The 14858-nt window shown below is 44.1% G+C and overlaps 1 protein-coding gene across 1 annotated transcript in view; it reads left to right on the top strand.

The window, feature by feature from the left end:
• The window catches only part of LOC114043865 (protein FAM234A-like), a 54111-nt gene extending 45114 nt beyond the window's left edge, over positions 1-8997 (top strand). The window contains exons 7-12 of the mRNA XM_027863090.1: positions 4-136; positions 1988-2128; positions 2962-3037; positions 6242-6382; positions 6637-6739; positions 6919-8997. Coding sequence (XP_027718891.1) covers positions 4-136; positions 1988-2128; positions 2962-3037; positions 6242-6382; positions 6637-6739; positions 6919-7127 — 803 coding nt within the window. The 3' untranslated portion in view covers positions 7128-8997. The remainder of the gene's footprint in view (positions 1-3; positions 137-1987; positions 2129-2961; positions 3038-6241; positions 6383-6636; positions 6740-6918) is intronic.
• Positions 8998-14858: the final 5861 nt, after the last annotated feature.

Below are 14858 nucleotides of genomic sequence, written 5' to 3'. Positions count from 1 at the left end.
CAGCATCTTCCCTCTATGGATATTCTCTGAAGGATCTTTATGAGCAAATGACTGGAAAAAAGAACAAATTTGAGGAAGATCCTTACTGGAAGATAATGATTGACAATGCTACCCACAGAATACCTCCTTCTCACAGGTTCATTTTGTATACAGTCATATTTTCTTGCACTTCCATTCCTCTGTGGAGGAGGGGAACTCCCTGCTGAAAAAAGTAATTGACTCATGCAAATGTTTTTAAAATAAATTACTACTGGTAACTTTTATTTTATTTCACCTATATTTCACAGTATATTCCCCCTCATATTCCCAAACAGCCATCCATTATGACTGGTTTAAAAAAAAAAAAAGGAAAAACCAGTTCAGTAAAACTAACTAGCACATTGAAAAAGTCTGACATTATAATAAAGTGTTCCATACCCCAAGTCTCTTCCTTTTCAAAGAAAGAAAGTGCTTCCTCATATGAGGGTCAGGCTTGGGCATTACAATGCCATAACATTTAGTTTTGATTGTTTTGTTGTTTTTTCTCTTTTCCTGCCAGTTCACATAAGTCTTCTAGAGTCATATTTATTTTTTCTTACAGCATAATCGTATTCCATTACATTAGGGGTTCTTAACCTGGGGATCCACGAATTTGGCCCTTTTAATACTTTGATAACTATATATTTCAATTTAATTGATTTCCCTTGAAATCCTTTGTAGCTTATATTATTCATTTAAAAACATGATTCTGAGCCATTGTCCATAGACTTCATTAGAGTGCCGAAAGGGTAGGGTCCGTGACCCCAAAAAGGTTAAGAAGTCCTACTTTATGGTATCTTCATGTACCATAGAGTGTTTAACCATTCCCTGGTTGATGGGCATCTCCTTTGCTTTCATTTCTTTATTAGCACAAAAAGTGCTTCTGTATTTTGGTATATATGGAGGCCTATGTAAAAGCCTATGTAAAAGACCACAGAGAAGACTAAAAATGTTAAAGAGTTTAAAGGGAAGAGGCTTGGTGTTACGTATCATAGTCAAGGCTTAAGGAATTAAGAACAAACAAAAGCAGAGATAAAAATCAGAAAAATAAAGAAGAATTGACCATTTAGCAAATACTAAGTGCCTACTGTGTGCAGTGCTAGGCACAAAGGAAGATAGAAGAGACGTGTTCCCAGTGATCAAGAACTTAAAGAGTCTCATGGCTGTGCTAAGGCATGGTCACACATATATCTAATATGAATAAGAGGGGTATAAAATGCTATGAAATTGGGTGAAAGATCACACCCATCGGGGGAGGAGACAGAGGGCATTATAGATATTGGAAAAAGTGTGAGCAAAAGGCACTGAAGGAAGAGAGCATAGAATAAAAGTGCAGTGATATGGAGGGGAGGATGGAGAGAAGCCCAAGAGTTGGAGTCAGTGGGAAGAACCTCCTGTACCAGCATTCAGAGCTTGTCTACCGGGTAAAATACTTGCCGAGTCTGGAAAGGTCCGGGATAGCGTGATCAGATCCTGTGCCTGGTCTTAATAAATGCTTGTTGATTGAAAATAGTAGTTGAAGAGGAAAGGATTATAGAGAAGAGTAGTGAAGGGGATAAGTCCCTTGTTTTCCGTATAAAATTAGTCCTTTTTCTTTTCCAAATTGAGCAAAATAAACTGGCAAAGCAGTATTATTTGCAGGTTTAGAATAAAATAAATAAATTTTTTAAAAAAGAGGACAGTGTTCCAAATGTTTTAGAAGAGGAATAACTAAAATAAGGAGGTAACTATATGATTAGAGATAATACAGACAATTGCCTCCAGAGGTGGGGAGCAAACATGGAAAAGCCAAATTTCTTCTTGTCTCTGGTTGGCCAGTCCCTCTCACCAGAATGAGCACCTCTGTCTTTCATAATTCAGTTTTGTCAGAATTGGAAACGTTTTGATCTAGTTATAGAACTAATGTGTTTTTCCTCCCAAGAAACCTCTCTGTTGTCTTATTGGGCCTTCCCTCTGCATTTATACTCAGCTGGGGAACAATCCGTTACCTGATGAAAGTACCTGGGAGTGCAGGGGAAGACATACTCCTCGTGAAATCAGATGCATGTGAGCTGCTGGATGGGCAGACGCTTATTTCGAAGTGGACCCTCAACACATCTGAAGTTGTGAGGTATCGTTGGCCTCTGAAGCAGGGGACTGGTGTTCTGTGTATGAGATAGTTCAAAAAAGCAGGAATACCTTCTCATGCCAGGGCAGCTGGGTAGTGCTAGGCTTGGAGACAGGGAGACCCAGGTTCAAATCTAGCCTCAGATGCTTACTAGCTGAATGCAGGCCACTTGACCTCTGTTTGCTTTCGTTTCCTCAGCTGTAAAATGGTGATGATGATGATAATGGGATAATAGCACCTACCTCCTAGGGTTGTTGCAAGAATCAAATGAGATAATTTTAAAGCTCAGCTCAGTGCCTAGCACATAGTAAGCACTTATAATAATGTGCTTGTTTCCTTCCTTCCTGAAGAGAGGGGCAGCTTAGATTATTAAGGGGAGGAGACCTTGTAAAATAACACTATCGCCTTCTGTTTGCTCTGCACTTCTGTTTACAAACAGTCCTATTGTAAGGTATTATTTTATTTTATAGATGAGAAGTGAGACTTGTTAAATGCTAGGCCGCAGGTCACCCAGCTAGGAAGGGGTAGCGCTGGGATCTTCTAAACCACCGCCTCTTTTTCCATTAGACTGTGCTGCTCACAGTGGGGGAGGGGGCACGGCGTCCATTAAACCTGCCACTGCCACGGGGGTACTATGTGCTTAGGAATGAGGAAGAGCTTTGCGCTGCCTCTTTGCAGGGAAAGCTCTGACATTCACTGAGTTTGTTTTAAATTGTCTGTGAACGGTATAGGCTGGCTGTGAGAATCAGCTGCTATGCTTGTTCCTGGAATATTAGTTACTCCAGTGACTTTCTGTAGGAATCTCCATTTTGATCTCCTTACTCTTATCCTTCCAGAAAACCAGTCCTTGGCTACTACAAACCAGGTGCACTTGCTATAGTCCTTGAAAATGGAACCGGTGAACAAAGAAAGGTTTGAACAAACTCCTTTGCTCAGTCCTGTCTTTCTCTGAAGCTTGAGGCAGATAAGTCTGGGCAGCCAGAGTGAGCTGGGACCCAGTATATTCCTTGGATAAGGAATAAGAGACCTGCTTCTGGCGTAAGAGGGGCCTGGGTGATGAAGGGAGGAGGGTGCCAAGCAGAAAGGGCAAAAAGGCCACCCAGGGTCAGGAAAGGTAGGGTTTGTGGTGCCTTGCCTCTTGCGGCGAGCAGAGATGGGCAGAGAGGCAGCCACCTCTGTGAGAAGTCCTTTCCTGCGGGTGGCTCAGTGGGTCTCAGTGTCTCTTGCTGCTGCCAGATCAGCATTTGCACATCCACGAAGGTCAGGTGGTGTGAGGGTTCTTCTACCTTTCATGCTGCCGAGTTGGAGAAACCAGAGGACTAAGTGACAGAAGTGTCCTCAGATGGCAGGTGCCGTATGGTCTCTCTTTACAAATGCAAAGAATAAAACAATATTTACTAGCAAGGAAATAATAAATATACACGCTTTGTAGCTGTGTGGCCCTAGGCAAGTCATTTAACCCTGTTTGCCTCACTTTCCTCATCTGTCAAATGAGCTGGAGAAGGAAATGGCAAACCACTCCAGTATAGTTTGTCACAAATGAAAACAACTGAACAACAGCAGAAATGGAAGCGTAATAATATATTAATTGAATCTATGTTCTTATTGGTGTAGGATACTCTCTCTGCCATTACAGATGGTAGAACTTCTCTGAAACTTACCATCTTAGAGAGGTGCCCAGGGAAGTGAGAGGTTAAAGTGATTTGCCCAGGGTCACCTGGGCATCATATATCAGAGGTTGGAATTCAATCCACCTCAGCTCCGAAGTATTCCTGTCCTCATAGTTGTACTTTATGCATTAGAGCACACTGCCTCTGTGTATGTATATAACTGTATATGGAATAAATACTAAGCCATTAAATACAGGGTTGTTTGGAAGGGAGGGCACTAGAAGTTAGGGGGAATCAGGAAAGGCTTTGTTTAGAGGATGGTTTTTCAGACCCACCTTGAAGGAAGAAGAACATGGTTGTCTGAGTGATGGAGGGCATGGGGTGAGTCCAAGCAAAGGCATGGAGACAGGAGACATCCGTGGCATGGGAGGGACCAAGAGGAGAAACACTCTGGCTGCATCACAGAGAGCAGGAGAGGGAATGGTGCCCAATAGGTGGAAACCAAGGAGCGAAGGGCCTTGCAAGCTAAACAGAGGACTTTGTGTTGGCTTCCAGATACAGGAGGGAGCCCTTGGAGTTACTGAGTCATGTGGTGTATCATTTTGGTAGCAGCATGTAAAATAGACTTGAGCAGAGACACTTGGATTGGGCAGACCAGTTAGGAAGCTGTTATAATCATCTAGGTCAGAGGCCTCAAAGAAGGTGGTATTGTGTAAGTAAGAGAAGGCCTGGATGCAGAGGGCTGATATGGAGGCAGAAAACATAAGACAAATGATTAAATGTGTCGAGTGACCGAGAGTGAGGAGTCATGGCTAACACCAGGGTTATGGACCTGAGAGAGTAGAGGAATTGTAGTACCTTCCATGGAAATGGGGAAGGAGAACATTCCAGGCAGGGGAGACGGTCCCTGCAGACACCCAGGTTGGGAGAGGAGCATTCTCTGGGAATGACAACAAGGGAGCTGGTGTCATGAGTCACAGAGTGTTGTGGAGCGGGGGTGAGGTGTAAGAAGGTGGGAAGGGCCAGATTATGAAGGGCTTTAAAAGCCAAAGGGAAGATGTGATACTTGATTCTGGAGATAATAGGGAGCGACTGGAGTTTTTTAAATAGGGAGGTGACTAATAATAAGTAGCATTTACATAGTGCTTTAAGATTTATGAAGCACTTTACAAACATCTCATTTTATCTTCACAACAACTTTGGGTTGGTAGTTTGCTATTTTTATCCTCATTTTACTGTTGAGGAATCAAGAGGCAGGCAGAGGTTAAGTGACTTGCCTAGGGTCACACGGCTGATACATGTCTGAGATGGGATTTAAACTCTGGTCTTCCTGAACCCACGTCCAGGTCAGTTGTGGCCATGTTGACTTTGAAATGTCCAGTAGGCCATTGGTGATGCAGGGCTGAAGCTGGGGATTCTTCAGAAAACCTTTCTTGGTTGCCCACCTGGCCCTTCCCAGCCTGGCCATTCAGATCACTTCTCTTTATAGTCTGTTCTTGTAAACATAACCTTTGCTTTGCCATGCCCGGCCTTTGCTCAGAATGCCCTCTTCCCTATATCCTCCTGTTGAATTCCTACTCATCATTTAAAGCCCACTTTTTCAAATGCTGCTTCTTCTGGGAAGCTTTCCTTTCCTGTCTCCTTCTCTCTCCCCTTTGTTCCCAGCTCTCTAATTACTGAAAGACATCCCAGCGCAGCAGACAGAAAAACTGGCCTCAGAACCAGGAGGACCTCTGTTCAGATCCCACCTCCGACATTGACGAGACTGTGTGACCTTGGGAAGTCATTGAACCTCTCAGTGCTCCTCTGGGCAGCTCTTAGACTGAACTGTAGAGAAGGCACTGACCTGTTATTGGTGGAGGGAATTTCTTTCACCTGGGAATCCCATCTACCTTGCATGAAATCACAGCTCACTCCTTGTTCCCCAGAATTCACTTAAAATGTTATTTTATATTATTTGTGAACATGTCATATCCTCTTTTTATGTGGTAAACCCCACGGGGGCTGGAGACCATATCTTAACTTATGGCAGGCAGCTAGCTGAGTGGCACAGGGGATGAAGCACTAGAGTCATAGAGGCTTGTGTTCAAATCTAATCTCAGACACTTCCGAGCTGTATGACACTGGACAAGTCACTTAATCCCTTTCTGCCTTGGTTTTCTCAGCTGTAAAATGGAGATGGTGATAATAGCACCTACTTCCCAGGGTTGTTGCATAAAATGGAGATAATAATAGCTCCTCCTTCCCAGGGTTACCATCATCATTATCCAAACCTTTTCTCTTCCACAGGGCTCTACTGTTGGTAGACTTTTAACAGATAGAAGGAAATGTGGTCTCTACCATGGCGGAGTTCACTGTTATAAGAAGCTCCATATGGGCAATCCCTGGGACAGGCCAGTAAAATCTCCAGCTGGAAGTTAGTTGGCAGCTCCATCTTGAGCCCCACCAGCTGCCTCCCGTTCTCTTGTGTAGGCACTTTCCCCAGCATGTCTCCCTTTGCCTTCAGATCTTGATTGTGGATGCTGCTTCGGGAGCCATCCTTTGGAGCTACACCCTGAATTCATTTGCAGGGACCCCCAAGTCAGCCACTGTAAAGACAGCAGACCGACGTTCTGCCTTCTTCTTCTGGAGCACCACTAACCAGATGGTAGGAGGAAAGAGCAGGTCAAAACTGAGCTTTGGAGCTGGAGGAGCTGGGTTCAGGTCCCAACTCTGCCTCTTTCCTCTTCACAATCAAAGGGTTGATGATCTTTAAGGTTCCTTCTAGCCAAATTATCTGATCCCTTGGTGGGGAGGTCCAGGGTGGGGTGGCCCACAAGAGGTGTGCAGGAGTCCCGAGTGTATCAGGATGTACACCAAGCACATTAACTATCCATGATTTTTCATTTTTGTTCTCTGTAGGAAACTGTTGACTTGCAGAAAAACCTGTATATGTTCCACCCCACTTTTCCCAATATCTTTTTGGAACTCACCAACATTACCAAGAACATTGTGGCCTTTAATGGTAAGTGGAAACCCTTACTCAAGGGACCTGGATGCTCATCCCCGCTTTGGTTTTAATTGGTAGCAGCCTGAGATGTGGTGGGCTTTCCAGGGTGTAGATCCTTTGGTGCAAGGGTGGGAGGGCTGGTATTCTAGTAACCCTAGAGAGACCGTTGACCCCTTGTGTCTCCCCTGCCATAGTGCTATTTGAGCAGAACCACCATGCCTCTTATGTGCTGCTGACTGGGCCCACGAATCAAGAATGGCCTGGCCCAGTGTCTTTGTCAAAGCAAAAAGTGAAGGAGAATGTCCTAACTGCTCAGGTGATCTGGCTGGGACCGACACGGCGTGAGAATGAACAGACCATTAAAGACCGGTTTTATGAGCTGAGATACAAGAGAGAAGCATAAATTCTTCAGCAGACGATGTCTGGTTTTTTCCCCTGGTTTTTCTTCCTCCTCCTTAAGAAACCAACTGAAGAAATTAAAATCCAAGAAAGCTCTACTTCTCGCGTGTTCTCCACACTGACCTAAGCATAGGCCAGAAGTGCAGTTTCCTCCTCTTGTGGAGACAAGAATTGGAGTCGTTGGTCCCAAGTCTCTCTCCAGGTGCCTTCCTCGGTCTCTCAGATTTTTTTCATGTTCCTTATGAATAAGGAACAGTTAGGAAAGGTAATTCAGGGGAAGCCTAATTCATTACACCTTTGATAGCATTAATCTCGCTTTCTTGGTGTGTCTCCACTCCCTTGGCTTGGGTGTAGGGTGGAGGGGTGCTTCTCTCTAAGGCAGGCCTGCACTACATACGGCCCACTGGCCGCTTGTAGGGTTGCCACTGAGCACTCTCCTGTTTGTCTCCGTGGCAACCAACCATCGTCAGTCTATCTCAAGTCTAACCTATCTGCAGCCCCAGGAATTTTAGCCTGTTTTAATTTTGGCCCCTACCTACTGCCAAGTTGTGCAGATCTGCTCTAAGGCTTAGTACAAGGAGCCTCTCCGAGTTCAAACAGGTTCTGCCTCTTCCCTGTCTTGGGTTCACAGCCTTGGGCAAAGCTTCTCTAAAGACAGCCTTTCTAGGCCCTGCCCAGCCCTCCAGGCTAAGCAGGAGGCCATTCACTTTACTGTAGGGCCAACTGAATCCATTTCTGTTGAGATATCCTCCTAGAAGGCATATGGGGTTTGGGGCTGCTTTGTTAGGTTGGGGGAGGTGGACCGCTTACCTCTATCCAGGAGCATCTCCATCTAGCCAAGCTGGCAGGAGCCCCTGAGGGTCTTGAGAAAGGAAATAAGGTAACCCCCAGGATGACTGAGCAATGCTGATACCTTTGGGAGATTCTGAAGCAGGTGATAAATCTGCTGTCCCTCCTCCAGCTTTGCCTAACTTGATACGGAAACTCTTCTGTTCCTGGTCAGATAGCAGCATCTCTTTAAATAAGATCCTAACACCTAACTCCACAGAGACACTGCCGATCTGACTCTTCCCCTGCTTGCAGCCACTTAGATTATACTAACTTCCAGGCTGGCACTGGACTTTGGGGGTGTCCTGGTGACTGCTGCTTTGGCTCCTCTGCCTCAGACCCTCTTCTGCCCCCAAATCCTAATTCAGGAAGCTTTCTTTGTCTTAGAGATTTTGGCCTGTAGGAGCCCCTTGGACTCAGTCCCTGGGGGGGAGCTGGGCTTCAGAGACTCCATGGCTAAGTTTGGGAGAGAGAGCACGGTTCCCAGTATCTTTCTGATGAGCAGCAGGCCCCGTGTGTAGCAGTGCATTGATGGGGGGCAAGTTGCTCACAGAATTTGGTGGTTTTAAACTATACACATTGGATACTTTGTACCATAAATTCCAAAACATACCCAGCAGAGGTAACACACACTAGGGAAAATTCTTTACACCAGCATCTGTAGGAAACAATGGGTTTCTTGGGTGTTTCACTCTGGGCCTGTTCTTTATGGAATCAAAATGAACTGGACTAGTCGCCTGCTAAAGTCAGAAACGTGAAGTGAAGGCCCTCCGTGCTGCACTACCGTTCAACGCCAGACGGCCGAGCCCCTCCCAGGGCCACAGCGGCGCTTCTGCAGGGAGGCCTGGGATGACAGCATTCCCCTGGGCTTGGTGACTTAGGTAACCAAGGACTTCCTTTGGTGCCTTGTTGATCTTGAGCCCCTCTCAGGGCAGGTGCAGCTTAGGACCTGCCCTAGGTCATGGAGCTTGACTTTATAACCTAATACAAATTGATTTGAACCACTGATCTTTTGCAATAAATGTTTTTGTATTGTTTGTAAAGGCCACCAGTGTGTGGAGTGTGCTGCAGATGCAGTGGGGGCCAATAGCCTGGGCCTTCCCGGGACTGTTTGGTGGTGGGACAGATTTAAGAGATAGAGGCCCAGCTCACGGTTTGCAGTTTTAGTAGACAAGGGCACGATCGTTCATTTGATCTGAAATCTTAACAGGACCTGTGGGTCTCTACTTCAGGTTCTAGCCCTTTAAGATGAAAGAAAGAAAATCCAGTGGAGTAGCCATTAACAATTTATTGTCACGTGGATGGAAAGGGCCAGCATTAGGCCAGTCATGTCTCAGCAGCCTCCCACCCCTACACTGAAGACTTGAGCCTTTTTTCAGATAGCACAGTTTCGCTCCCCAACCCCAGGCAGTCCAGATGGGTCTCACTATGCTCCTCTGTTCTTAGAGTAATGAAGAGGGAGTGTGAAGGCACAGAGGCCAAAAGACTTGTGTGGGAGACCTCATATAGTCACACCACAGGAGTGAACCACTTAGAACGAAGATGTGAAAAATAGGAATGAATCAAGAGAGGGTTACCGAGGCAGTCGAAAAAGAGACGCTGAGAGGAAGTCAGGAATGCAGGGCAGCTACGCGCCCCAATATTGTACATCTCTCTGTATCCCTGAGCTTGCAAATGGTTTTTACCCCTGCAGCAGCATGGTGTAGGGAAAAGATCTCTGATTTCTGGCATGCTACTCCCCATTCAGCCTCAGTTATTTCCTCTGTAAAATGGATATAAAATGTGATCTTGCCCAGAGAAATGGGAGGAGGATGTGTCTGCAAGACTTTTTTCAAAAGTACCCCTAAGGATGGACATGGGAAAAATAAGGACCAAGCTTTAATTACTAGCCCACGACTTTTTTTTGGGGGGGGGGGGGCTAGGCAGTGGGGTTAAGTGACTTGCCCAGGGTCACATAGCTAGTTAAGTGTCAAGTGTCTGAGTTCAGATTTGAACTTGGGTCCTCCTGACTCCAGGACTGGTGCTCTCTCAACTGCATCACCTTGCAGCCCCCAAGCACACAACTATTTTAAACTATTGGTGGGAACTCTGGGCTTTCTTGGCTTTAATTTTTGCATAAATTAAACATATAGTAAGCATCTTGCAATCTCTGAGTACACGCTGGGTAAGGAAGACGGTAACCTGTAGTGAGAATACCTGTTAATCTCAGCCGTAGAAATAGCAAGAGATGATTTTAAATAATACCCATAAACAACATCCGTCTTAGCAGAAGTTTCATCACGTTGTTCCTCTGCTTCAGAACCTTCAGTGGTTTCCTATTGGCTGCTGAATAAAATTCAGATTTCTTTGTGCTATGGCACACAAAATTTCCAGCCTATCTTTCTTGCCTTATCTCACACAAATCTTCTCCATACTCTATGTTCCAGAGGCAACAAAGTGGCCCCCTCTCAATCTCCCCTCTCCTCCCGTTGCCATCCTGACCTCTAGCTTGGATGAATTCTGATAGTCTACCTCCTGAAAATATTCTCAGGCCCATGTCTCCACTCCTACTCCCATCTCAAACTATTAAAATCCTCCCTTTAAGGCCCAGCTTGGTTTTGTTCCTTCTGTGCAGCCTGCTGTGATCCTCCTAGTTAAAGATGATCTCCCCTAAGTGTGTCAGTTCACTGACCTATTACGTACCTAACAGTATTCTATCAAAGTATAGTTATTTGTATGCGTGTCGTATTCCCACCTATTAGACTGAAAGCTCTTTGATTCACAGGATTCTTGACATTTACAAGAGGACTGTTTTCATCACTTCTGCATCACCTGCAAAATTGTTCAGTGGTGAAATTATCCTACCCCCTGTAGTTATTTTCCCCTGACAAGAGAGCATTCCTTAGAAGTGCCCTAGCCTCATCACCCATGCCAGGCTCTAGGAATTCTCATTACTGCCTTCAGTCCAGTGCAGGAGGTATTAAAGGACCTCGTAGAAGTTGACCAGATGGTCCGGCTGATTACCTGAAAAAGCTACCTTCTACCTCCCAGCCCTAGGCTCGACCACTCAGCTTCCCCTGTACTTCACTTGCCACATCCTTGTATCTTTTTGCTCATTCTTATGAGTTACTTTGGTTTTCTTCCTGCTGAGCTTTACCTACTTTATATCGCCTAGTATACCCCGTGCTGGAAACAGTTCTGTTTCAAGCCTTGTTATTCAGTTTTTCCCTTGACCCTGCTGCTTAAATGTAGGGGCATGCATGGAACTCTGTATATCTTCACGTAGAGATTCGGAGCACGGAGTCCATACAGCTTTGTGGTATTGGCCTTAGTCTGGACCAGTAAACTCAGAGGACAAGATATATATAGTACTAACAAGGCCAAGGCTATGAACTTCAAGCTATACTCCTGGGAGTACATTTGTTGATCACAAGGGAGCCCAGGTGAAAAGGTGTAGATAATAATTAACATTTATATAATGCTTACTGTGTGCCAAGGTCCTGTGCTAAGTGCTTTGCAGTCATGTCATTTAATCCTTAAAACAACCCTGGGAGATAGGTACTATTATTATCCCTATTTTGCAGATAAAGAAACTGAGGCGAGTTGGTTAAGTGACTTGCCCAGGGTCACACAGTAAGCAACTGAAGTCTGATTTAAACTCAAGTCTTCCTGACTTCAAACCCAATTCAGAATAACCCAACGTGAGACATAACTACTAATGAAGGTAAGCAGAGCTAAGGAGAATGGGATATAGTAAGAATGGCTCAGGACCAATGATCTCACTTCCACCAGAGATGGAATAGGATAGGAATGGATGTAGGATTGCAATTGATATAGGGAACTCCAGATGAGGAGGCAGTTTACTTAACCAATGCCAATCAACACCTTCCCTGCAACGTAGGGTTTCATGAAGAGAACCAAAGTTTCTTGCTGAGCATCACACAACCAGGTTTTCCTGATGCTAAAGTCAACATGCAACTTACTAAGCCTTGCTATCATAGAGGAGGAGAATTTGGGTAATGGATGAAGTCAAAGAAACAGGCTTGTAATCCACCAAGGTTAACATAGGCTACTTCTCTGAATCTCAGGTTTCTCATCTGGAAGATGGGAATAATAAAGCCTTGGGATTGTTTGAGATTCACTTGTACCATGCTTTTGCAAACTTTTTAAACCACTGTGTAAATGTGAGTTATGCAAAACTTACAAGAGTACTTGTCTTCCTGTCATGGCCAAATAATTTCTATCGTACTGAAAGGGCATGCTAGTCTCCCTTCTAGAAGAGAAGGTAATGAATGAGCCTGAAAGAATACCTCTTCGCTCCCCCGGTTATTGAGGAGGATGAAGTATTCCTTTTTTAAAAAGTGGGAGCCTCCAAAATTAAAAGGGTTTGAAGAGGCAGAGAAAAATCCTGAACTGTATCAGAAATTTGGCAAGTGGAAAAACGAGATAAAAAAGAGGAAGTGGAAGAGACCAATGGAATCATCAGCAGAAAGAGGTTCTAAGAAGCAGCAGTTGCTTGTCCTCTTAGGAGTCATGAGTTGGTTTTGTCAGACCAATGAATGATAGGAAGAGACCAGTAGTGTTGGTTGGTGATGCCTGCCATTGGCACTGGAGAAGTCTGCTTTTTTCTAAAGCCACACATCTCTAAAACATGGAGTACCTCCCCAAAGTTGTCCAACCCAAGGACTGCACCACCCATTTCTTATGACTTACATGGGTACTAACAATACCACCAGAAGGCATTGCCAAAGGGCTACTGAGTCATGACCAAGAAACTGACGACTTGAGGGGTACGAGTGGCATTTTTCATTGGTCTGTTCATAGAAGACAAAGCCTTCAGAAGGAAAAGGTAAGTTTAGAAAGTGAACAGCTGGCAATCCAGATGGATTTGGGTTTTCTGGGCCACAGGTTAAAACATAGGAATGATGGATTCTTGCCAGGGAGGAAATTGACCTAATAAGACTAGTAAAAATGTATTATCTGGAGTCTTGCAAATCTAATCAGCAGAGATTGGGACTAGACCAGTGATTTAATTAACATCAGTAACTTCCAGGTGAGGAAATTCCCTCTGCCAGTGTAGGCCATTATCTTCTGCAATTTATAGTTTTAGAGAGTTGCCTATGGACACTGAGAGGTTAAGTGAGTTCTCCAGGATAATACTGCTAGTATGTGTCAGAGACTTGAACCTAGGTCGTCCTGGCTCTGAGGCCTGCTTTATTCACTACCCTATTGGTGTCAAATAGAAACAGGGCCTGTGGGCTTCGTGTCAACTTAGAAAACCACATGTTGACGTTAACTATGTATGTTGTATTTTTATTTTGTTAAATATTTCCCAATTACATTTTAATCTAGTTTGGAGGAGTGTTGGGCTGTAGGACTCTATGTTTGATACTTTGCACTACCCCATGCTGCCCCTCTCAAAAGAGATATAATGAAAAAAAAAAAAAACATAGAAGGAGAAAACTCCCTAATTACCAATAACAGCAATAGAGATACCCATAAATTAATGAGGTAAAATCCAAAAAAGGAATAGCAATAAAAATCCATGGGCTCAGATACCTATGCTTTCATACATCAGATACTTTTTGGGCAAAGACAAGAAGGTTAGTGATAACAATACAAGGAAAAAAAATTTGACCATAGGGTCATCACAGACTTGATGGGATGAGAACTGTGACTGCTTTTGGAGAGATTCAGAGGAACAGGGTGGGCAAAAGGGGAGAAGGTAGAGAGTGGGATAAGGAGTAGCATTGTATATTACAATATATACCTATTTTTAAAAACCCAGGAATTTGAGGAAGAAAACATGATGGAGAATATTTGCATAAAGATCAACAGAGACAGAAACAGAACTGATATTGTCATTGCAACATCTTTTCTGGACAGAAAGGAAATGAGAAATTTCGGAAACATCACAAGCCTGGCAGAGAGGCATGGTACAATAGTGACAGAGGACTCCAATTATATAGACTTGCACTGGTATGCTTTCTTTGCCAAAAAGCTGAGTAGCCAGCACTATCTTGGCTTTCCTTCAAAAAGCTAACAAGATAGTTAACATGTTGGATGATAATATCAGTATCCAAAAAGGTTCTGACATGCTAGATTATTGAGCCAAATCTAATTTGATAAAACTTAGAAGGGATAAATGTAAATTCTCACTTTTGGATTCAAAGAACTAACTTCATAAGTACAAGATAGAGATGGTGTGGCTAGACAAAAGTTCATCTGAAAAAAGATCGAAGGGCCTTAGTGGACAGAGCTCAACAAGTCGAGAGTATAATATAGCAGCCAAAAAATGTAATGCAGTCTTAGGTTGCACTGAGAGAAGCACAGTATTAAGTATGAGGGAGGCAGTAGTCCTTCTGTATCTCCATAGTTAGACTACACTTGGAGTATCAGCTTCAATTCTGAATGCTATATTTTAGTGATAAGCTGGAGAGTATTCAGAAGAGGGCAACTTTGATGGTTGTTTTTCAGTTGTGTCCCATTCTTTGTGACCCCATTTGGGGTTTTCTTAGCAAAGATACTGGAGTGATTTGCCATTTCCTTCTCCATCTTATTTTACAGGTGAGGAAACTGAGGTAAACAGGGTTAAGTGACTTGCCCAGGGTCACACAGCTAGTCAGTGTCTTGAAGTCAGATTTGAACTTGGGAAGAGGAATCTGCTTGATTCCAGGCCTGGCACTCTATCCATTGCACCACCTAGCTGTCCCACTTTGATGATAAAGGGTCCCAAAATCATGGCATGTGTGGATGAATTGAAAGAACTGGGGGTGTTTAGCTTAGAGAAGGCCTAAGGAAAGTTGTTTTCAAGTAGCTGAAGTGCTCTCCCAAAGTAAAATGGACTCCAGGAAGTAGCAGGCTCTCCCCTCTAACAAAGTTCAACTAACAGCTGGATAACCCGTTGTTGGACTGATAGAGCAGAATC

Source organism: Vombatus ursinus, unplaced genomic scaffold (assembly GCF_900497805.2).
Source record: "Vombatus ursinus unplaced genomic scaffold, bare-nosed wombat genome assembly UNPS02014770.1, whole genome shotgun sequence".
Classification (NCBI taxonomy): Eukaryota; Metazoa; Chordata; class Mammalia; order Diprotodontia; family Vombatidae; genus Vombatus; species Vombatus ursinus.
The sequence above is the reverse complement of the archived record's forward strand: the minus strand, read 5'-3'. Positions and strand labels throughout refer to the sequence as shown.